This window comes from Copidosoma floridanum, unplaced genomic scaffold, assembly GCF_036245765.1.
Source record: "Copidosoma floridanum isolate Cflo_tuat_1 unplaced genomic scaffold, Cflo_Japanese_pri ptg000004l, whole genome shotgun sequence".
Classification (NCBI taxonomy): Eukaryota; Metazoa; Arthropoda; class Insecta; order Hymenoptera; family Encyrtidae; genus Copidosoma; species Copidosoma floridanum.
The window spans coordinates 20,991,749-21,008,331 of record NW_028321881.1 but is presented as its reverse complement, the minus strand read 5'-3'; the positions used below and the strand labels follow the sequence as shown (position 1 = coordinate 21,008,331).

The 16,583-nt window shown below is 33.8% G+C and overlaps 1 protein-coding gene across 3 annotated transcripts in view; it reads left to right on the top strand.

Moving 5' to 3' along the window:
- Mcm6 (minichromosome maintenance 6) overlaps positions 1 to 16,583 on the top strand; it is a 98,952-nt gene that overhangs the window by 40,582 nt on the left and 41,787 nt on the right. For all 3 annotated transcript variants that reach the window (XM_089597973.1, XM_014349256.2, XM_014349255.2), the window contains exon 8: positions 4,781 to 5,111. In XM_089597973.1, the coding sequence (XP_089454099.1) occupies positions 4,781 to 5,111 (331 nt within the window). The remainder of the gene's footprint in view (positions 1 to 4,780; positions 5,112 to 16,583) is intronic.

Here is a 16,583-nt window from a genome sequence, read left to right as displayed (position 1 = left end):
TATAGTTAGAAACAGGAGAACGTTCGAATCCCGTCAAAAATCGTCGAGATTTTTTCTTGGTCTTTTTCGATGAGATAAGTACCCAGGATGCTTAAAAACCATTTATCCGATTTTTAAAACAAATAATCGATTTTTCTAGTGACGCCTGAACCTCTGGGGGCTTTCTTTTTGAAGAAAAGCCAACATCTGGCCAGCTCATCGGGTAAAGTCACTGTCGGTTATAAGGAGATTGATACAGCGAATTAGATGGTTTATTGGAAAAGATTCTTCCATTACACTTGATAATAGCTGGGGTGTGCTTGAGACAATAGCTGCGCCCCGTAAAAAGTACCCAGAAAGTATGGATGACCGAGTCGTCTGAGGAAAACTTTGCAAGGGACCCACACGAAAGACTCGTTCATCGTGCTGTTAGGGCAAAAAATTAAAAGTAAAAAGATCTCTGATATAGCAAAAGCCAAAAAGAGCCCTAGAAATAAAATATCATACTATATCATACCATAGTTCACCATAATTTCAAACTATTTCCACAAATTTTTTCGTAATGAATTCAGTGGGACTACGCGCTTTGTGCAACAGTTTGACATAGCACCACCTACAGGGGAAAAAGTGGCAATGCTTACTCATAAGACCACATTATAGCCTTGTACGAACCACGTCCTTTAATCCATTTTTTTGTACACTAGGTTTCTTCGACTAACGAGATAAATTTTGTTTAATGTTAAGTATTAGTTTTTACTTGAAAATTGACCTTTGTTAGCTTTTGATTTCACAACTTTCAAAGCTGACGATTCCTTACAAATGATACTATTCATTTTCTCTCTATAAAGGCTTTACAAATTCTTGTAAAAGTATAAGTTAAACACAATAAACTCACTTAACGTTTTATTTTTGTTAAGCGATAAGTTTTTCAGGTAAATATATCTTTATAGTTGTATGGAAGAAAGTGAATCGCAGCTCCCCCTGCTCCCCTCCACTCCTTCCCGCTTCCCATCAGCTCCTCAGCCTCCCTTCAATTTACATAGTTATTTGTTTATTTTTACGTGATTAGCTCTAATTAGATTTGAGCAAGTTTCCTCCTACCTCCCCCGCTCGATCCCCACACTCTCCTCTAAAGCTCTCCCTCCACCCCTCTTCTTGATCCATCTCCACCGTCTCAAAATTTTAAACTTGTTGAGAAGTGAACAGAATTTGAACATGGGGGGAGGGGTGTCATTCTAAACATGATTTTTTTTGTTTTTTGAGGTAAAGGGAATTTTTTTGTGCTTCGATAATTAATTCATGGTTCTAGCTTATTTCAAAAATCGTGGCGTAAAATTGTTTAAGTAGTACAGTTAATTATATAATATCCAAATACTGTGGCATTAAATACAACGAATTCTTATTTGTCGAAAGTAACTCTTGCTGACACCACCTCCATTACAACATTTATATGTTGAATCTACAAAAAGATCAAGTCTAATAGAATCAAAAATACTTAAATATATTTATCATAGTAAAAAGTTGATGAAAATCTTACGGTATAAGTATATCTTCAATACACAAAAAATTTGCATTTGATTTAAACCTTTTAAGACAACGATCTATTCAATTAAGGATTTGGTTTATTAAAAAAGAGAAGTCAATAATCTGACAAAATTTTTTTCAAGATCTATTCACTTCCTATTATTAATACTGTTTAATGACTTAAAAAGTGTATTGTTGGTAAACTATCGTTAATATATCATCTATTAATTTTTTTTCCCTCATTTCTTCAGAACTTACCATGTTAATTCAAAAGCATTTTGAGCAATAGATAGGGCGAAATCAGCAAACGACCGGAAAAATTAATTTGCCCGCAATTTTTTTGCACCATCTTGTTTAAAATGTACTACTGTATGCAAAAGTAAAGTTTGACAGGCGGAAATGTAGTCAGAAATTATATAAACAAATTTTTTTTAAACAAATTGTGAAAATAAATTTTTTCGAGAAACAATGTTTACTACACGCTGAGACACGAAACGTATATATAGGTGTACACTAACATGTGAGTACGCTCTAAAACGCCCTGAGCGTTTATTGTAAAAAACAATATTTCCACCCAACTTTTCAACATTTTCTTTTTTGGAGATTGTAGAGGAAGGTTGATAGTTAACGTTCGTGTGTTATAATATATGAAAATAAGTTTATTTAGCACTTTCGTGGAGTTCTGAAAATCGGAAAAAACGCATTTTTCAAAACTTTGGGAATTTTATTACTCAAAAACTGTGGGGTTAAGATACATACATTATTGATTATTTGTTCGAAATGGGCCAAAGAATAAGAAACTATTTTTTGTTTCTCGAAAAAACTTATTTTTATAATTTGTTTTAAAAAAATTTGTTGAAACAATTTCTGACCACATTTTCGCCTGGCAAACTTTACTTCCCCATACAGTAGCACATTTTAAACAAGACGGTGCAAAAAAATTGCGGGTGAATGAATTTTTCCGGTCGATTGCTGATTTCGCCTCGTCTACGAGGACCAACGGCAACGTGCCCAATGATAAACTATGATTCATGCACATGCACGTTGGCCTATGCTGACCGGAAATAGGAAAATAATATTATTCCATACACAAATAGCTAAAAACATTTTCAGAAAAAAACAACAAATGCAAAAGTTTAATTGGGGACAACTGCACTGAAATATAATGCTAGAATAACTTAGAGTTAACGAAAATAATATTTTATGCTAGAATTATGACACATTCGCTTCGTGCAGTAATTTGAAACAACGCCACCTACAGGGGAAAAGTTGTCGATGCTAACTAACAAGAATACACAGCATCTTATGGAAAATGATCTGTTACAAGCGTTTGCTTTAACAGTAACGAATATTTAACAACTGATGTAATTTTTTTTAGGTGCTGAGTATACTTTCTGGCCAAAGAATACCTATTGAATAGTGCCTTAACAAAAAAAATTTTTTTTCTCCTTTCACGGTTGTATTTTGTTAGTAAATATTGCGATTTTTCTCGAATATCAATTTATTTCGTGACGTACTTGAAATCAGCACCAAAAAAAGTAATATTCATTATGCCTACTCATACATTAAATTCATGCCATACTAGAAATTTATATTATTTTTATAAAATTAAAAAAAAAAGTATTATTAGCTATGAACATGCTACTTGGGATTAAAAAAAATTATTTTAGTTGTTAAATAATTATTATTGACTAGTTGAAACACAAAACAACCCATACATGCTTATCCTGTAGCAAGCAATTCTTAGGAAACATGTAGAAGTATTAAATACGGTTAACCTAGCAGACTTTCATTAACTTTCAAGGAATTCTCCGATTTTTACCGTTCATGTTCGCAGACACATAATTTACGGAGTAACTACTTTTTACAGCACTAATGATTTTATAAACCAACTGCAATAGCCTACTTTGTGATACAATTAAATTTTGTTACTCTTTCAATTGTAAAGGAAAACAGGAAGATCTTGGCTCTTTCCCCTTTTCTTGACTCAGATATATTGTGAGAAAGTCCGCATACCTGCCTCCAACACAGGTAATGGAACTTATTATTCCCCTAGGCACGTGTGCTGATTTCCCCTCCAACGAATATCAGCAAAAAACATGTCCAAAATTCTACCTCAAATTCTGAATTATTTTTGCATCATTATAATCAGTCAAAACCACCCATAAACCCAATTATGTTCACTCGCGACAGGTGCAGTACTATTTATCTTCATCATTCAGCATCGGACACCTCGCGCTGGTTCACCACGTGTACTCAATTTTTGACTCAGAAAAATGAAAGTAAGTTGTTAAAAATTATTTAGTTGCTTAAACCTTTCTTTTTGTTCTTTCGTTCTGACAATCGTTGCAGTATCGATACTCTCTGAACCACGGGAATAAATAAATCAGTTGTTCATACATAAGATCTAAGACAATTATCTTAACAAGTGACGGTATTGGTAGCTTCTGGATCGCGAAACGGGACACCTTCTATACACCGCTCCGGGTAGTACTGACAACCCCCAAGCGCGTCGCGAAGAAGTGTATTGCGATACAACACAACAGCTGCTTCAAGATATTACAACTTGATTCCTTTTGATTGAAAGCTTTTGTCCCTTATTTTCGGGTGTTTTACCACGTATTCTCAACTGTTCTCTATCCCTGCGTCCCACCTACACTTTCATTGTAAGTTCCGAGTTATCAAGCGCAAGCTTAGACTTGAGTAATTCGTTGTGCTGATGTTACAGAGATTATAAATATTTATTCAAAATTCACAGAAAAATTCAATATAAAAAATATTTTCAATGCGATAAATGTAACAGTGTCATCGTCGTCGTCGTCATCGTCATCACCATCTTCATTATCATTATTAATATCGTCATTATACAAGTTATTATCTTCATTATTATGATTTATATTGTTACTATACACGTTTTTGTTAATTAGCATACAAGGAAGATTTGGTACTTTGTATATTTCACTCATAAAAAATAATGTTTTTACAAATTAGACATAAAAAAGTTTTCATGAAACTTTAAAATCCTAAAAATTTTAAACAATTAACAGTCTGACAAGTATCAATTAAGTCCCTATGTTACGAGACTTATGTTATGTCATGACACAATGACTGATATCGATGTAGCTTATGACAAGTTATAAATGCTGAATGGCCCATATTGTATTATTTGAGGTTACATTTCTCTTCATTAACTGAGTCCATTCGATGTTTATGTTGGCATAATCATTCCAAGATATGTAGTATAAGTTGTATGTACTTTTTGATTTCTTCTTTCCAGACTGCTGGGAAATTATTAATTACAACTTATACTGATTTACGGCAAAGAGAAAGCCAAAATGGTAAAAAATCAACTTGGCGGGTGACTGTAAGACAACTGGAAAGCTTGGTTCGCTTATCAGAAGCACTAGCAAAAATCGAGTGTCAGGATGAAGTAATGGAAAAGCATGTAAAGGAGGCACGCCGTTTGTTAAGCAAAAGTATTGTTCGCGTAGAACGACCAGACATTGATCTTGAGGAGAACACTCATAACCATGGAGAAAGTAGTGGGTTCCCGCAAATAATAGATGATTCAAGCAAGCTAGATAGTGACATTCGTATTACAGATTCTGGTGAGTGCTACTTTACGATAATCGAGTACTTGTTATTTAATAACTTTTCTTTTCTCTAACTAAGTTCGTACTTAAAAAATATGATAATTTTGATGTCAAAATTATTACTTAAAAACATATCTTACTACAAATAAAAATATAAAGGGTTGTATTCAATGAATAGACAATATAAAGTATTTTTCTGACGAATATTTTAAAGAATCTTTAGCTTATATAAAAAATTATGTGGTAATCAACGACTGATCTCAAAAATTCAAAATGAGTTATTGGCCATCTCGTCAATCACTAGATTATGATTATGTGTACAACTAACTAATCATAGCCGATTAGCCTAGTCTTTTTGACTGTGGGCGTCATAGAAATTGTTAAATAATTATGATTAGTATTAATTATTTAACTTCATCATCCAGTAAAAACTGGATACTTGTAGACTGGGGTCTCACACTTCCTGATAGACCGTGGGACTAGCAGTACGTCCAGCTATTTGGTTATTTACTTGTTAAAAAAAATTAAAAAGAGTAAGACTGTGTGCGTAAAGAGGTATCAGGGATATAAAATTGGTTAACCATATTTTTCTTTCCTTCTTTTATTGTAGAGATTTATTTACCTTATTAATCCTTGTTTTCTTTTTATACCATCATTTAATTACTAATTTATAAGGTGCAATTTTTTTACTATTTAAAAGTATTCAACTTTCATTTTTTTGACCTTTATTTAGCCTTTATTACATTCTTTATCTTACTTACTTATCATCAGACTGGATCTTGCTGACTCGATAAGTTTGGGCTTCGTTGCTTACTTCGGTTGTCATTTAACACTTCCGAGAGTTACAAAGTACACAGTCAGCTTTATTCGTGGGCGACTTTCGATAATAATGACTCTGTAAAGTTTAAAAATTTTATCATTAGAAAAGAAAAAAAACACACTTACAAAAAAAATAATTAATGTTTTTATAAAAGTCATCTCCTAACAGCAATTATCTCAATTTATTTATCAATACTGTATATTAGCTAGTGTACTATTAATTTTGTTAAAGAAAAAGTCTGTTAGTTATACTATTTGTAAATATCTAAAAGTTTATTTTTATAAGTTGTATTTTTTTGTGTTAGTAATGACATTAATTAAATTGTGTCTTTAAAGTTATGTACTAATAATAGTAAACTATATCGAAAGTAAAAGAAGGAGCTGTATACCATAAAGTCTATAAAGAAGAGGAGCTCTATTAAATTACGAGAATTAAACGTCTAATTGTTAATTTCTTGTTTAAACTCCTAACTACTAATATTTTGTAATCGCTTTGAACTACTGTTGTTTGCAGCGTATATAAAAAATAATAATTAAGTTCCACCGCATCGTCTGTTATTAGCAAATCAGTCGTAAAAATACTATTTTTTTCAGGTTTTACTAAATATTAAGAAATTTGTAGGTTGTATTCTAAAAAGTTAAACGTAAAAGTTGTAGCCTGCTCAATTATCTACAATTTAAAATTGTATTAATAAATTGTTGTATTAAATAAGATATTAAATAAAAGTTGTTACAATTCCATAAGATGCTCCAAATTCTTCAAAATGTAGTTATGTCTTTCAATATTTATTGGAAGTTAAAATTAATCGGATTTTCACGACTTATTTTTTAGTCACAAACCACGTGGTCAGACTTCATTGTTACTTTTTGAATATGACATGTAAATCGCCATTTAAAAGCAGTTTCAGAAACAAATCAGGAGTTAAGTTATTAGGGGGTCGATTTTGACAGTTGTACTAGTCTATTATGCAGGGTACTAAACAAAAAGAAGGAGATAGCTAAGTGGATTGTTAAGTATAAAAAAAAAATTTCTTTTTATCATCAAATGGTAGCTTTATTGAAGCACTCTGGTAGTCTATCGTAGACCAGGCTCAATCAGTGACGAACCGGAAAAAATTATTCTTTGTTGTGCTTTCTTTTTCAGAATGTAGTACTCTACCAAAAATTCAGTTTGCCACTCAAAAATGTGGTCATTTATTGTTTAAACGATTTTTTCATAAAAAATTGCGTCGAAGTTGTTTTTTTTATCTGAAAAAAATATTTTCAGAATTTTTGGCACATTTAGAACAAAAAACTAAAAGAGATGTTGAAACCTCAGCTTCACAGTTTTCAAATAAAAAGTTTCCAAACTTTCGGAAAATGCAGTTTTCCGATTTTCAGAGCTCCACAAAAGTGCTAAACAAACACATTTTCATATGTTGTAACACACAAACATTGATAATCAACCTCACTCTATAATCTCCAACAAAGAAAATTTCAAAAAATTTGGTAGCAAGATCTTTTTTGCAATAAACAAATAATAATATGAGTAAACAAGCTCAAATTTTTGCAAAAATACTCTAGCTTTTGACTTAAGTTCAGTTGGGTTTACTAGATAGTGTCAAAGTAAAATCGGAGCCACCTGCTATCAAAGCAAGTGAGTCTGGTTATAATATCCCTGAGCAAATGGTCGATTTTGTTATTCTTTCACCAACAGTACATCATCAATAGAGATATTAGTCGTGCTTCTAGATCCTCCAGCAAGCTAACAGTAAAGGTATAAAAGAGAAATGAACTTGAGCAAACAGGACATTAGGCAAGCGTCACAAACCAATCTCCTTACTTCGGATTACCAAAACGACTGAGCACTGTGAAAAAAAGGTGCTTTGGATGCCAACGTCTCTGACGTAACACCAAGAGACATTGAAAAAAAGCCGTACAACTAGCTCCAACTTTTCAGAGAGTTGTTATTTTTTTTCTTGATCAGTCTAGTGCCACACTATTGGGCCAGAGAAGACCACCTTGAGGTATCTAAGCAGTCATGTTTGCCGAAAGAGCTTAGCTCACCGGTCCTTTTTAGATCCATCGAATGTGTACTACTTTGTCAACAAATATGTAACATTTTATCATAGTTGACAAAAAACAGCCCAGAGGGCTCATAAAATTTTGAATAATGCTTATGGTCGCAAAAGGGCAAACTGGAAGTAAAATTTCAAATGCTTTAAATTCATACAATTTGAGGCATCAAGAAACTGATGCAGAACATTTGTCGATATTGAAACAGCAGTGTCAAAATCGACGAATAAAGAAGTCATGAAGTGAGTAGCCCTTTTAATTTATCATAACGTAAGGAAGTACAAATCTATGGCTCTTTAGGGTCAACAACTATTTTATGGCGTAATGAACGCACGGTAATTTTCAGCCCCATTACATTTTTTCAAACTTCCTTACAGCTGATTATTTGACTACAACTGCATGGGTTCCAAACCAAAATTTTTTTAATTAGAATTACGTATCAACACATTATCATTCCACTCAGTGAATCTCTGAGAAAGCCGAGACGGGGGGGCTGCTAGCTGCGCGCGCTGAACCGCTCTGAAAGTTTGTTGCAAAATACAATCTTGCTACTCAATTTTTCGATATTTTCTTTTGTAGAGATTGTAGAGGAAGGTCAATAGTTAATGTTAATTTGGTGTGTCTCGTAAAAATTTTTGATGTGACACTTCTTATGGTGGGCAGTAAACAGTCGCGTGAGAAGAAATATGCAACAAATGGTCTGGTCTGCTCCTCCGTTGCTGTTCACCCCACCACTCCTCCATGGGCACTCCTCTCTACGTATACACGCGGTGGAACTTATATATCTACATATATGTATATATGGTAAATATAAGTATATTGTCGTTTATATGTAGTTTTTTTGTATTAAAGTATACTAACCGTATATATAGCCATATATAATTGAGCAATATGTATAGCATACATTGTACTTATAAAGCGTATGTACAAGAATAAAAGTGAACATGTATTAAATAGATATAAATGTTGAAAAAAAATTCAAACTTTACAGATCCCGAGAATCGAAACCCTATCCTTCGGATTGGTACTTGCGGATTTTATCGATCGTGCTAGGCAGATCTGATCTCTATTCTTATTACTTACGGATACGAACCGAAAAACTTCTGAAGTGAAAAATTGATCGATAATTGGGCGTTTTTTATATTATACGTAATTTAGCCCGCTGATTGCAAGTAAAATAGTTATAATTATTTTTAAGTGGTTAAAAAACGTTAGAATCGTATTTGAAAGTTCAGTTTGCTTATATCTTTTAATGGTTTGAGATACAGAAAAAATAAAAATACCAGCGTGTAGGACGAAAAATTTTCTATCAATAAGCACTTTTACTTTCATTTCGACAAGAGCAAAATGTTGAGAAAAAAAATGAAAAAGTTATTTTAGCAGTACCTGTAAAAGTGAGTGAGATAGAAAGAGCCATTGATCCTCTGCTGTCGCGCTGGCTCTCTCGATCGCACTCATGCAGGTAGGCCTTTTTTATTGCTTTTCTTAATATTTTGTGCTTGTGAAAAATGATGAATTAATATCAGAATTAGTATTAATTTTTCATCATTTTTACAAAATTTCTTCTTGGTACATAAAATTATTTTAAAATATAAAAATTTGACCAAAATTCAAAATTGTCCCAGTATCTTCCGATTGTGTTCACTCAAACTCCATGTTAACCCGCCTTTAGTAAAGAGATAAGAAAGCTCGTGCACGTGCGCAACTATGCACAGTTATCCAAAAAGAGATAGAGACACAGAGGAAGTAATGCATACGAACGTACTGTTAAACATAAGTATGTACCTATGTGTAGGTAGGTAGTACAGATACTCTTTGCCGTGTATTGTTCTTTTTCCACTCTTTTCATTTGACCACACTGCATGGATTCTAAACAAAATTTTTTTTTGTTCATATTTTTTTTCATTCTAAAAATAGTCAAAAATAAGTGCAAAATTTTGAAGTATCGATAAATTGAAAATATTTTACATGACTGGTTAACATACTAAGGTGCTTCACTCAGTAAATACTGGGTGAGGCTGAGGTGGGGCCGCTAGTTGTTAATAAATCTATCGGATAATTGCCGTGCCACATTCAATTCATTACTTATGTTTTACTAGTCATTGCAGGAATATCGCTAATCACTAAGCAATACAAGTCAGTAACTGAATTTATACATAATGTATGAAAACTTTCAGTTTTTTTGCTTATAAAAAGAGCTTATATATTTTGCCTTATAAAATAAATTTTTTTTTTAAGATAAATGTTAATTATTGCATTATAAAATATTTAAAAAATCTTATTCACCATAATTGAATTTTTTTACAGCTGTGTGTTTAGTGCCCAACGTTAGAGGTCAAAGGGTTATTCCGTTTACCCCTATGTGTCAAATTGAATACACATGTGCCATACAGCTGTTAATACACTTGAAATCATGTGAGAGGATTTTTGCACAAAAAGTTTTTTTTTTAATTCTCTGACTTTTTAAAAACACTCACATCTTTCCTGCTAAAGGTTTCAGAAAATTTCTTTATTTACAAGTTTTTTGTTGTAATCTTCTTTCAGAAAGTGGTTCGGGATGATCATTTAGAGAGAAGAAGAAGAGAAGGGTGGGAGAGGGGGTCCCACGTAGTTTGGTCTCTGTTACCGAACACTGCTTATACCTAATCTGACTATTATATAAAGAAACAGCGTTGGTTTGTATGTTCGCGAAAATTTCACTAAACGAATCGATCTCAAATTTCGACAGAAGTTCAATTTCAACTTTTAATGTGTCATAGGCTATTAAAATTAACGATAACTTTAATAGAAATGTTTTTATGCTACTTATAAAAACTAACTAAAAAAAAGTTCTGAAAAAGAGTTTTAACTTTTGACCGATAGAAGTTGAGCTGTTATTGTTTTCAATGTTTCTTTAAATTAACTGAGCCGCTCCCGTAATCGATTTTATGGAGTTACTTTAATAAGTAAAAGTTTGTAGTAGGCTTCAGTAACGTGTGATACGCACATCAGTACATGTCGATGTTGAGTGATAACACATCTCATGAAATTTTATATCTCATAAAATTTAGATCGTTTCTGAGCGTATATGGTGTGGAAAAAACCTTTAATCTTACTAATATATAACGCAAAAAGTCGCTAAAACCGTTGTAATCGGTAACCGCGAAAACTACTCAATTGATCTGGCTGAAATTTTGTATACTGATTCTTGACACTGGCTAGATGGTTTTAGTAAAGTTTTCATCTTGAAAGAATTAACAACAAAAGCTATAAATAAGCTCAAAGTCTTGCAAAAATACGCTATCTTTTTGTTTTAATTCGATAGTGCCCACTAGGTCTGTAAAAGTAAAATTGAAGCTACCTGCAATAGAAGTAAGATGGTAATGGCAAATAAATTTCATGGATTCCGAACATGAATATTTTTTAACAAGACGTTTTTTGTTCTCAAAAATATCAAGAATAGATGTTAAATTTTTAACTGAAAACGTTTTACATTACATGTCAACACACCACAGTGTTCCATTCAGTGAGTGTCAGTAGAAGCCGAGATGGGGAGCAGCTTGTAAACTTAATATTTTGCTTACTTTTAACGTTAGCATTGTTTAAAATGCATTATGAAATTATTTTAACTTGTACTAACTAAACCCTAGAACAACAATTTATTCGTACGCAAGTGCTTTTTCTGTATTTTTGTATTTTCTAGAAATCTTTGTCTATGAAAACGATAAAATTAAGGTCACATCTCATCAGAGCCTATGTCAATCATACAGTTGTCATTAGTATAATTCTTTTAAAAGTGAACTATTAAATATTTTAAAAATTCATGCAAGTTGAATACATTTTATATTATCAAGAGAAATCCGAATCATCGTGATCTCTGTATTTTATTATTGTTCTTGAATCTCCTTAGGAAATATATACCCGCAGGAATTGGAAGTAAGACCGTCAAACTTGATATGTAAAAAATTGCTAACATTAAAACCCTGATTTGTTCGATCTAAAAATTAGTTTTTGGAAATTGAACAAGTGCAAACGTTTTGTTTATTTTTTAGATTATATACCGCAAAAAAGGACGTCGAATTAAAAAAAATGCGATTGCTTTAAAAAAAAGTAGTGCTATGATATTTTTAAGCTGAGGTGTAGAGAATTAATGGTTCTCTTGCTTAAAGTGATGTATAGAATTCTTTCACTGTAAATTACTTCATTTTTTATAATTGTTAAGTGGATATAATGAGCAGCTTGCTGTTTTAGTACTTGGATCAATTATAAAATTTTCAAAAACTGAAAAAAAACGAATTAGTACAAAAGTTATTAAAAATTGAGTAGCAAAATCAAATATTATTGGTCAAGTGTGCTTATTATTTAAATTATTACTTACTTGCAGTTCAATCTTTATTAAATGCACGCTTTTTTAAAATTGAAAAATGTAAATTAGAAAATAAGTTTTAGCAAAATTAGTCAAACGATGTAGGGAATAGCTGTAGGCGTTCACTGCATCTAGTATTCTATTAAGTTTAAAGAATGGAAGAAGACCTGTAACTTATCTGACCTGACAAAATCCCTCCACTTACCCCTAATTCATAAATAAACTGTTTTTAAAACAACTAAATTCTTCATTCATTGTTTCAAAATAGTTATTGTAATATAATTGCTCAATAATAAACAATGATTAGAACATTTTTTTATTTGTTTTCTTTCTTGCAACAGTTGATTATATCAATTTTATATTGTAAAAAACATTGCTACATGAAGCCAACGCATGATAAATCAACCTCAAAAATCACGATATAAAACTACTAATGTGCTTGATTAGCTATCACCTTTATAGAACAAATACAAAACTTAACCATAGAAATAAATACGCAGTATTAGTTTGCTACAGTTAAAAAGTTTTATAAAAATATGCAATAATAATAACTTACTTTTTGTAACACCAAAACATACTTTTAGTGCAAGCACCAAAATAAGATTATAAGCACTAATACTTTCTTCTCCTTTCTAAACTGATTGTATTCATTTAGGTGTATTCTAATAATCTAAGTTAAAAACTCGACATTTCATATACACGTACAGAGTGCATTAAATGAAAAAATAATCTTTGTAAAGATGCATTTAGCAAATGGCTTGCTTTCTCTGCACTTCTGGCTATACAGGCAGATTCCCAAAGCTGGTGAAATAATTTATTTAAGTTCTTTTTATCATTCACTGAAATTTAAAAGAGTTATAACAATATAAATTAGCTGTGATATTACATTTTTAATGAAACTTTTTTAACTTATTAAGAGCAAGAATTAATTTATAACAATTTATCAATAGTGTACAATCAAAAGTAAGAAACATTTTTTTTAATATTGGAGATCATAATATTCAAAAAATTAAATGAAAGCCTAGTTAGCATTCTAACTTCTTTTGATCCATATTTTCCAATTTAAAAAAACTAAAACAAACATTGGATACAGTTTTTCAATTGGTTGGTGTGGTGATACTGTCTCATAGACCATTTCAGTAAAGAATCCAAGTGATAGGCAGTTTTTCTGCAAGAAATTCCCCCATCCCTTCACGAGGAGCATTGCGTGGTAAAAAAGCACATGTAAAAGCACACAGAGGTACTTGCTCGCAAGAGTCGTACTGGTCGGGAATTGAACCACGGTCTCTGACCGCGGCCTAGCGTGCAGACCCGCAACCTAGCCGACTGAACCACCGCGCAATATTTGGGCACTCTCAATCTCTTCAAGCGCTAAATTAAAAAACTTATTTTAATATCATTTATAAATACTATACTCTAAAAAAGCTAATCACTTGATTATTTTACAATCCAGTTCTTCAAGTTAAAAAAATCGAAAGAAATTGATTGATATTGAACAGTAGTAGCATTTGCAGCAAAACTTTTAAAGTAAAATGTTCATCTTTTTTTGTAACTGTTAAATCATGTAAGATAAGTCAAAAATAATAATGATAATAATAATAATAATAATAATAATAATAATAATAACAACAATAATCATGATAATGGTAATAATAATAATAATAATAATAATAATAATAATAATAATAATAACAATAATGAAAATAATAATAACAATAATGAAAATAATAATAATGACAATGATAATAAGAATAAAAATGATTATAATGATAATAATGATAATAATGATAATAATGACAATGAAAATGATAATGATAATAATGGAAATAATGATAATAATGATAATAATGATAATAATGATAATAATGACAATAATGATAATAATGATAATGATGACAACATACTACATGAGCGAGCAGTACAGGAACTATAAGCTGCCTATGTGGCTCAGCAACGCAACAAATATGTTGGCCATTTCAGTTCCTAGACCAGACAAAATCCGCCAAGATGCAAGCGGATCGAAAAGACGTTTCGTCTGGTTAAAAAGTGGAGGCATTACGTATGTAAGCTGCTACTTTTCACCAAACACTAGTATCGAGGAATACAGGAGAAGAATAAATTACCTCGAAGATACCGTCAGGGATGGCATGGAAGGCGACCTTATAGTTCCTGGAGACTTCAATGCAAGAGCAGTGGAATGGGGAATGCCTGCAACAAATTGCACGCAAAACAGGATGGAATGTTAAGAAGCTGGACACAGAACGACCAGGGGAAAAAGTTGAGAATGGCATCGCTGCTATTCAAAGTGATGAATGAAACCTGAACACAGTAGAAGGAGTACAGAAGTTTACCGAGGCAACCATGCGACTCCTAATAACCGTATTCGAGGCTTCCATGCTCAGAAAAAAAAGATGGAACGGCAAACGTGTCAAACACAGACGCCTCTATCAAAGGGCCAGAAACAGACCAAAGGCCGGACAAAAGCACTCCAAGTACCAGCTTACAAGAAAGATATGCGAGCTGTTATTAAGAACAGCAAAAAGCAGTGCTGGCAGACTCTTTGCCGGGAAGTAAATAACGACCTTGGGGCAGAGCGTACCAGATAGTGATAGGGAAACTGGGAAGACTGGCACCAACTGCAAACAAAGACGTGGATACCATGAGGCATATTGTGGATACGCTATTCCCGACGCATTCAGAACTCGAGGATCAAGCAGACTTGAAGCTTACAAAAAATGTACCTTTATTTACCCAAAAGGAACTGGAGCTAGCAGCCAGATTACTTAAAAACGGAAAAACTTCTGGACCAGATGGTATACTGGCAGAAGTCATTAGGGCAGTGGTGGCAAAACATCCACAGCTGCTCTTGAACCTACACAACGCATGTTTGCGGAAGGGGTTGTTCTAGATTCCCTGGAAAAACGCATGGCTGGTACTGATCGATAAAGGCAAGGGGGAGCCTAACTCCCTGTCATCACTCAGGCCGTTATGCATGTTGGGCTCGTCTGGAAAGTTATACGAAAAGCTGCTTAAGGCCCGTCTTCTACAGGCCATACAAAACGCGGTAGACTTATCCGACAGGCAGTACGGATTTACTAAAGAAAGGTCTACTATAGGAGCAGTAGAAGAAGTAGTAAAAGCAGTTCAGAGCACTAGAGACTTGTGCCATGGAGCAGGACCTCTCGTTCTTCTGGTGACCTTGGATGTAAAGAAAGCTTTCAACTCAGCAAAATGAAAAGACATGCTTCATGCTCTAAAACACACATTTAGAACACCAGACTATCTCTTGAAAGTATTGAGAGATTATCTCAAGGACTGCTCCTTGACCTATACGACAACAGAAGGTGAAACAAAGATGAAAATAACTACAGGGGAATTCCAGAGATCCATACTTGGACCGGATCTCTGGAACGTGTCATACGACGGACTGCTCCGCCAGGAAATGCCAGAGGAGACGTTCTTAGTGGGATACGCGGACGATGCTACTGTAGTGATCGTTAAACGCATGATGAAACTTGTCCAGATACGACTTAACTAGGTTATGTGGAGAGTAGATCCAGGGATGGAGATCCACGGGCTCAAAGTTGCAGAAGGGAAGACGGAGATGGCACTATTGACGAGGAAAGAGATAGATACCATCATTCCCCTCAATGGACTGTGTGAAAACACAGGGAAGTAGAATACTATCTGATCCAATCCCTCTCAAATCACGGGTATTTTTGCTCATACCGAAACAAGATTCGAAAAACATATACGGCTGCGTGCAAGTACTGTGACTACGACAAAGATGGCGCAGAACATTCGTTCTTTGACTGCACCAAGTAGCAAGCCGAACGAAACGTGTTGCAAGAAAGGATCAGAATTTGGAATCCCGACAACGTCATAGAGAAAAGGCTACTCAACGAAGAAAAATAGACTGCAGTAGCCCAATACGTACATACAGTTCTCCGGGCCAAAAAGGAGGACGGTTTTCTAGACGACTGAGTGGAGGTGTTGGGCACTCTGTGGTGCGCGCGTGGATCCGGTGCCATCGTAGGGGCGTTGGGTAGTGTTTTTGCTGCGGCGCTCGAGGTGTTCGGGGGGGGGGAGCGGTGGCGGGGCTTCGGGGGTGGGGCCGCCGGGGCGTGCCCGCAGGGCGATCGGTGTGCGGGATGGAGACCTGCGTGGGTGCTTAATTGCGTGCAGACTCCCCTAAACCGCTTCGCTCTATCACCTTGCTGCCGATGAGCAGCTGCGGCTTGGTGGCCCATGCTCTTGGCTGCTTCACT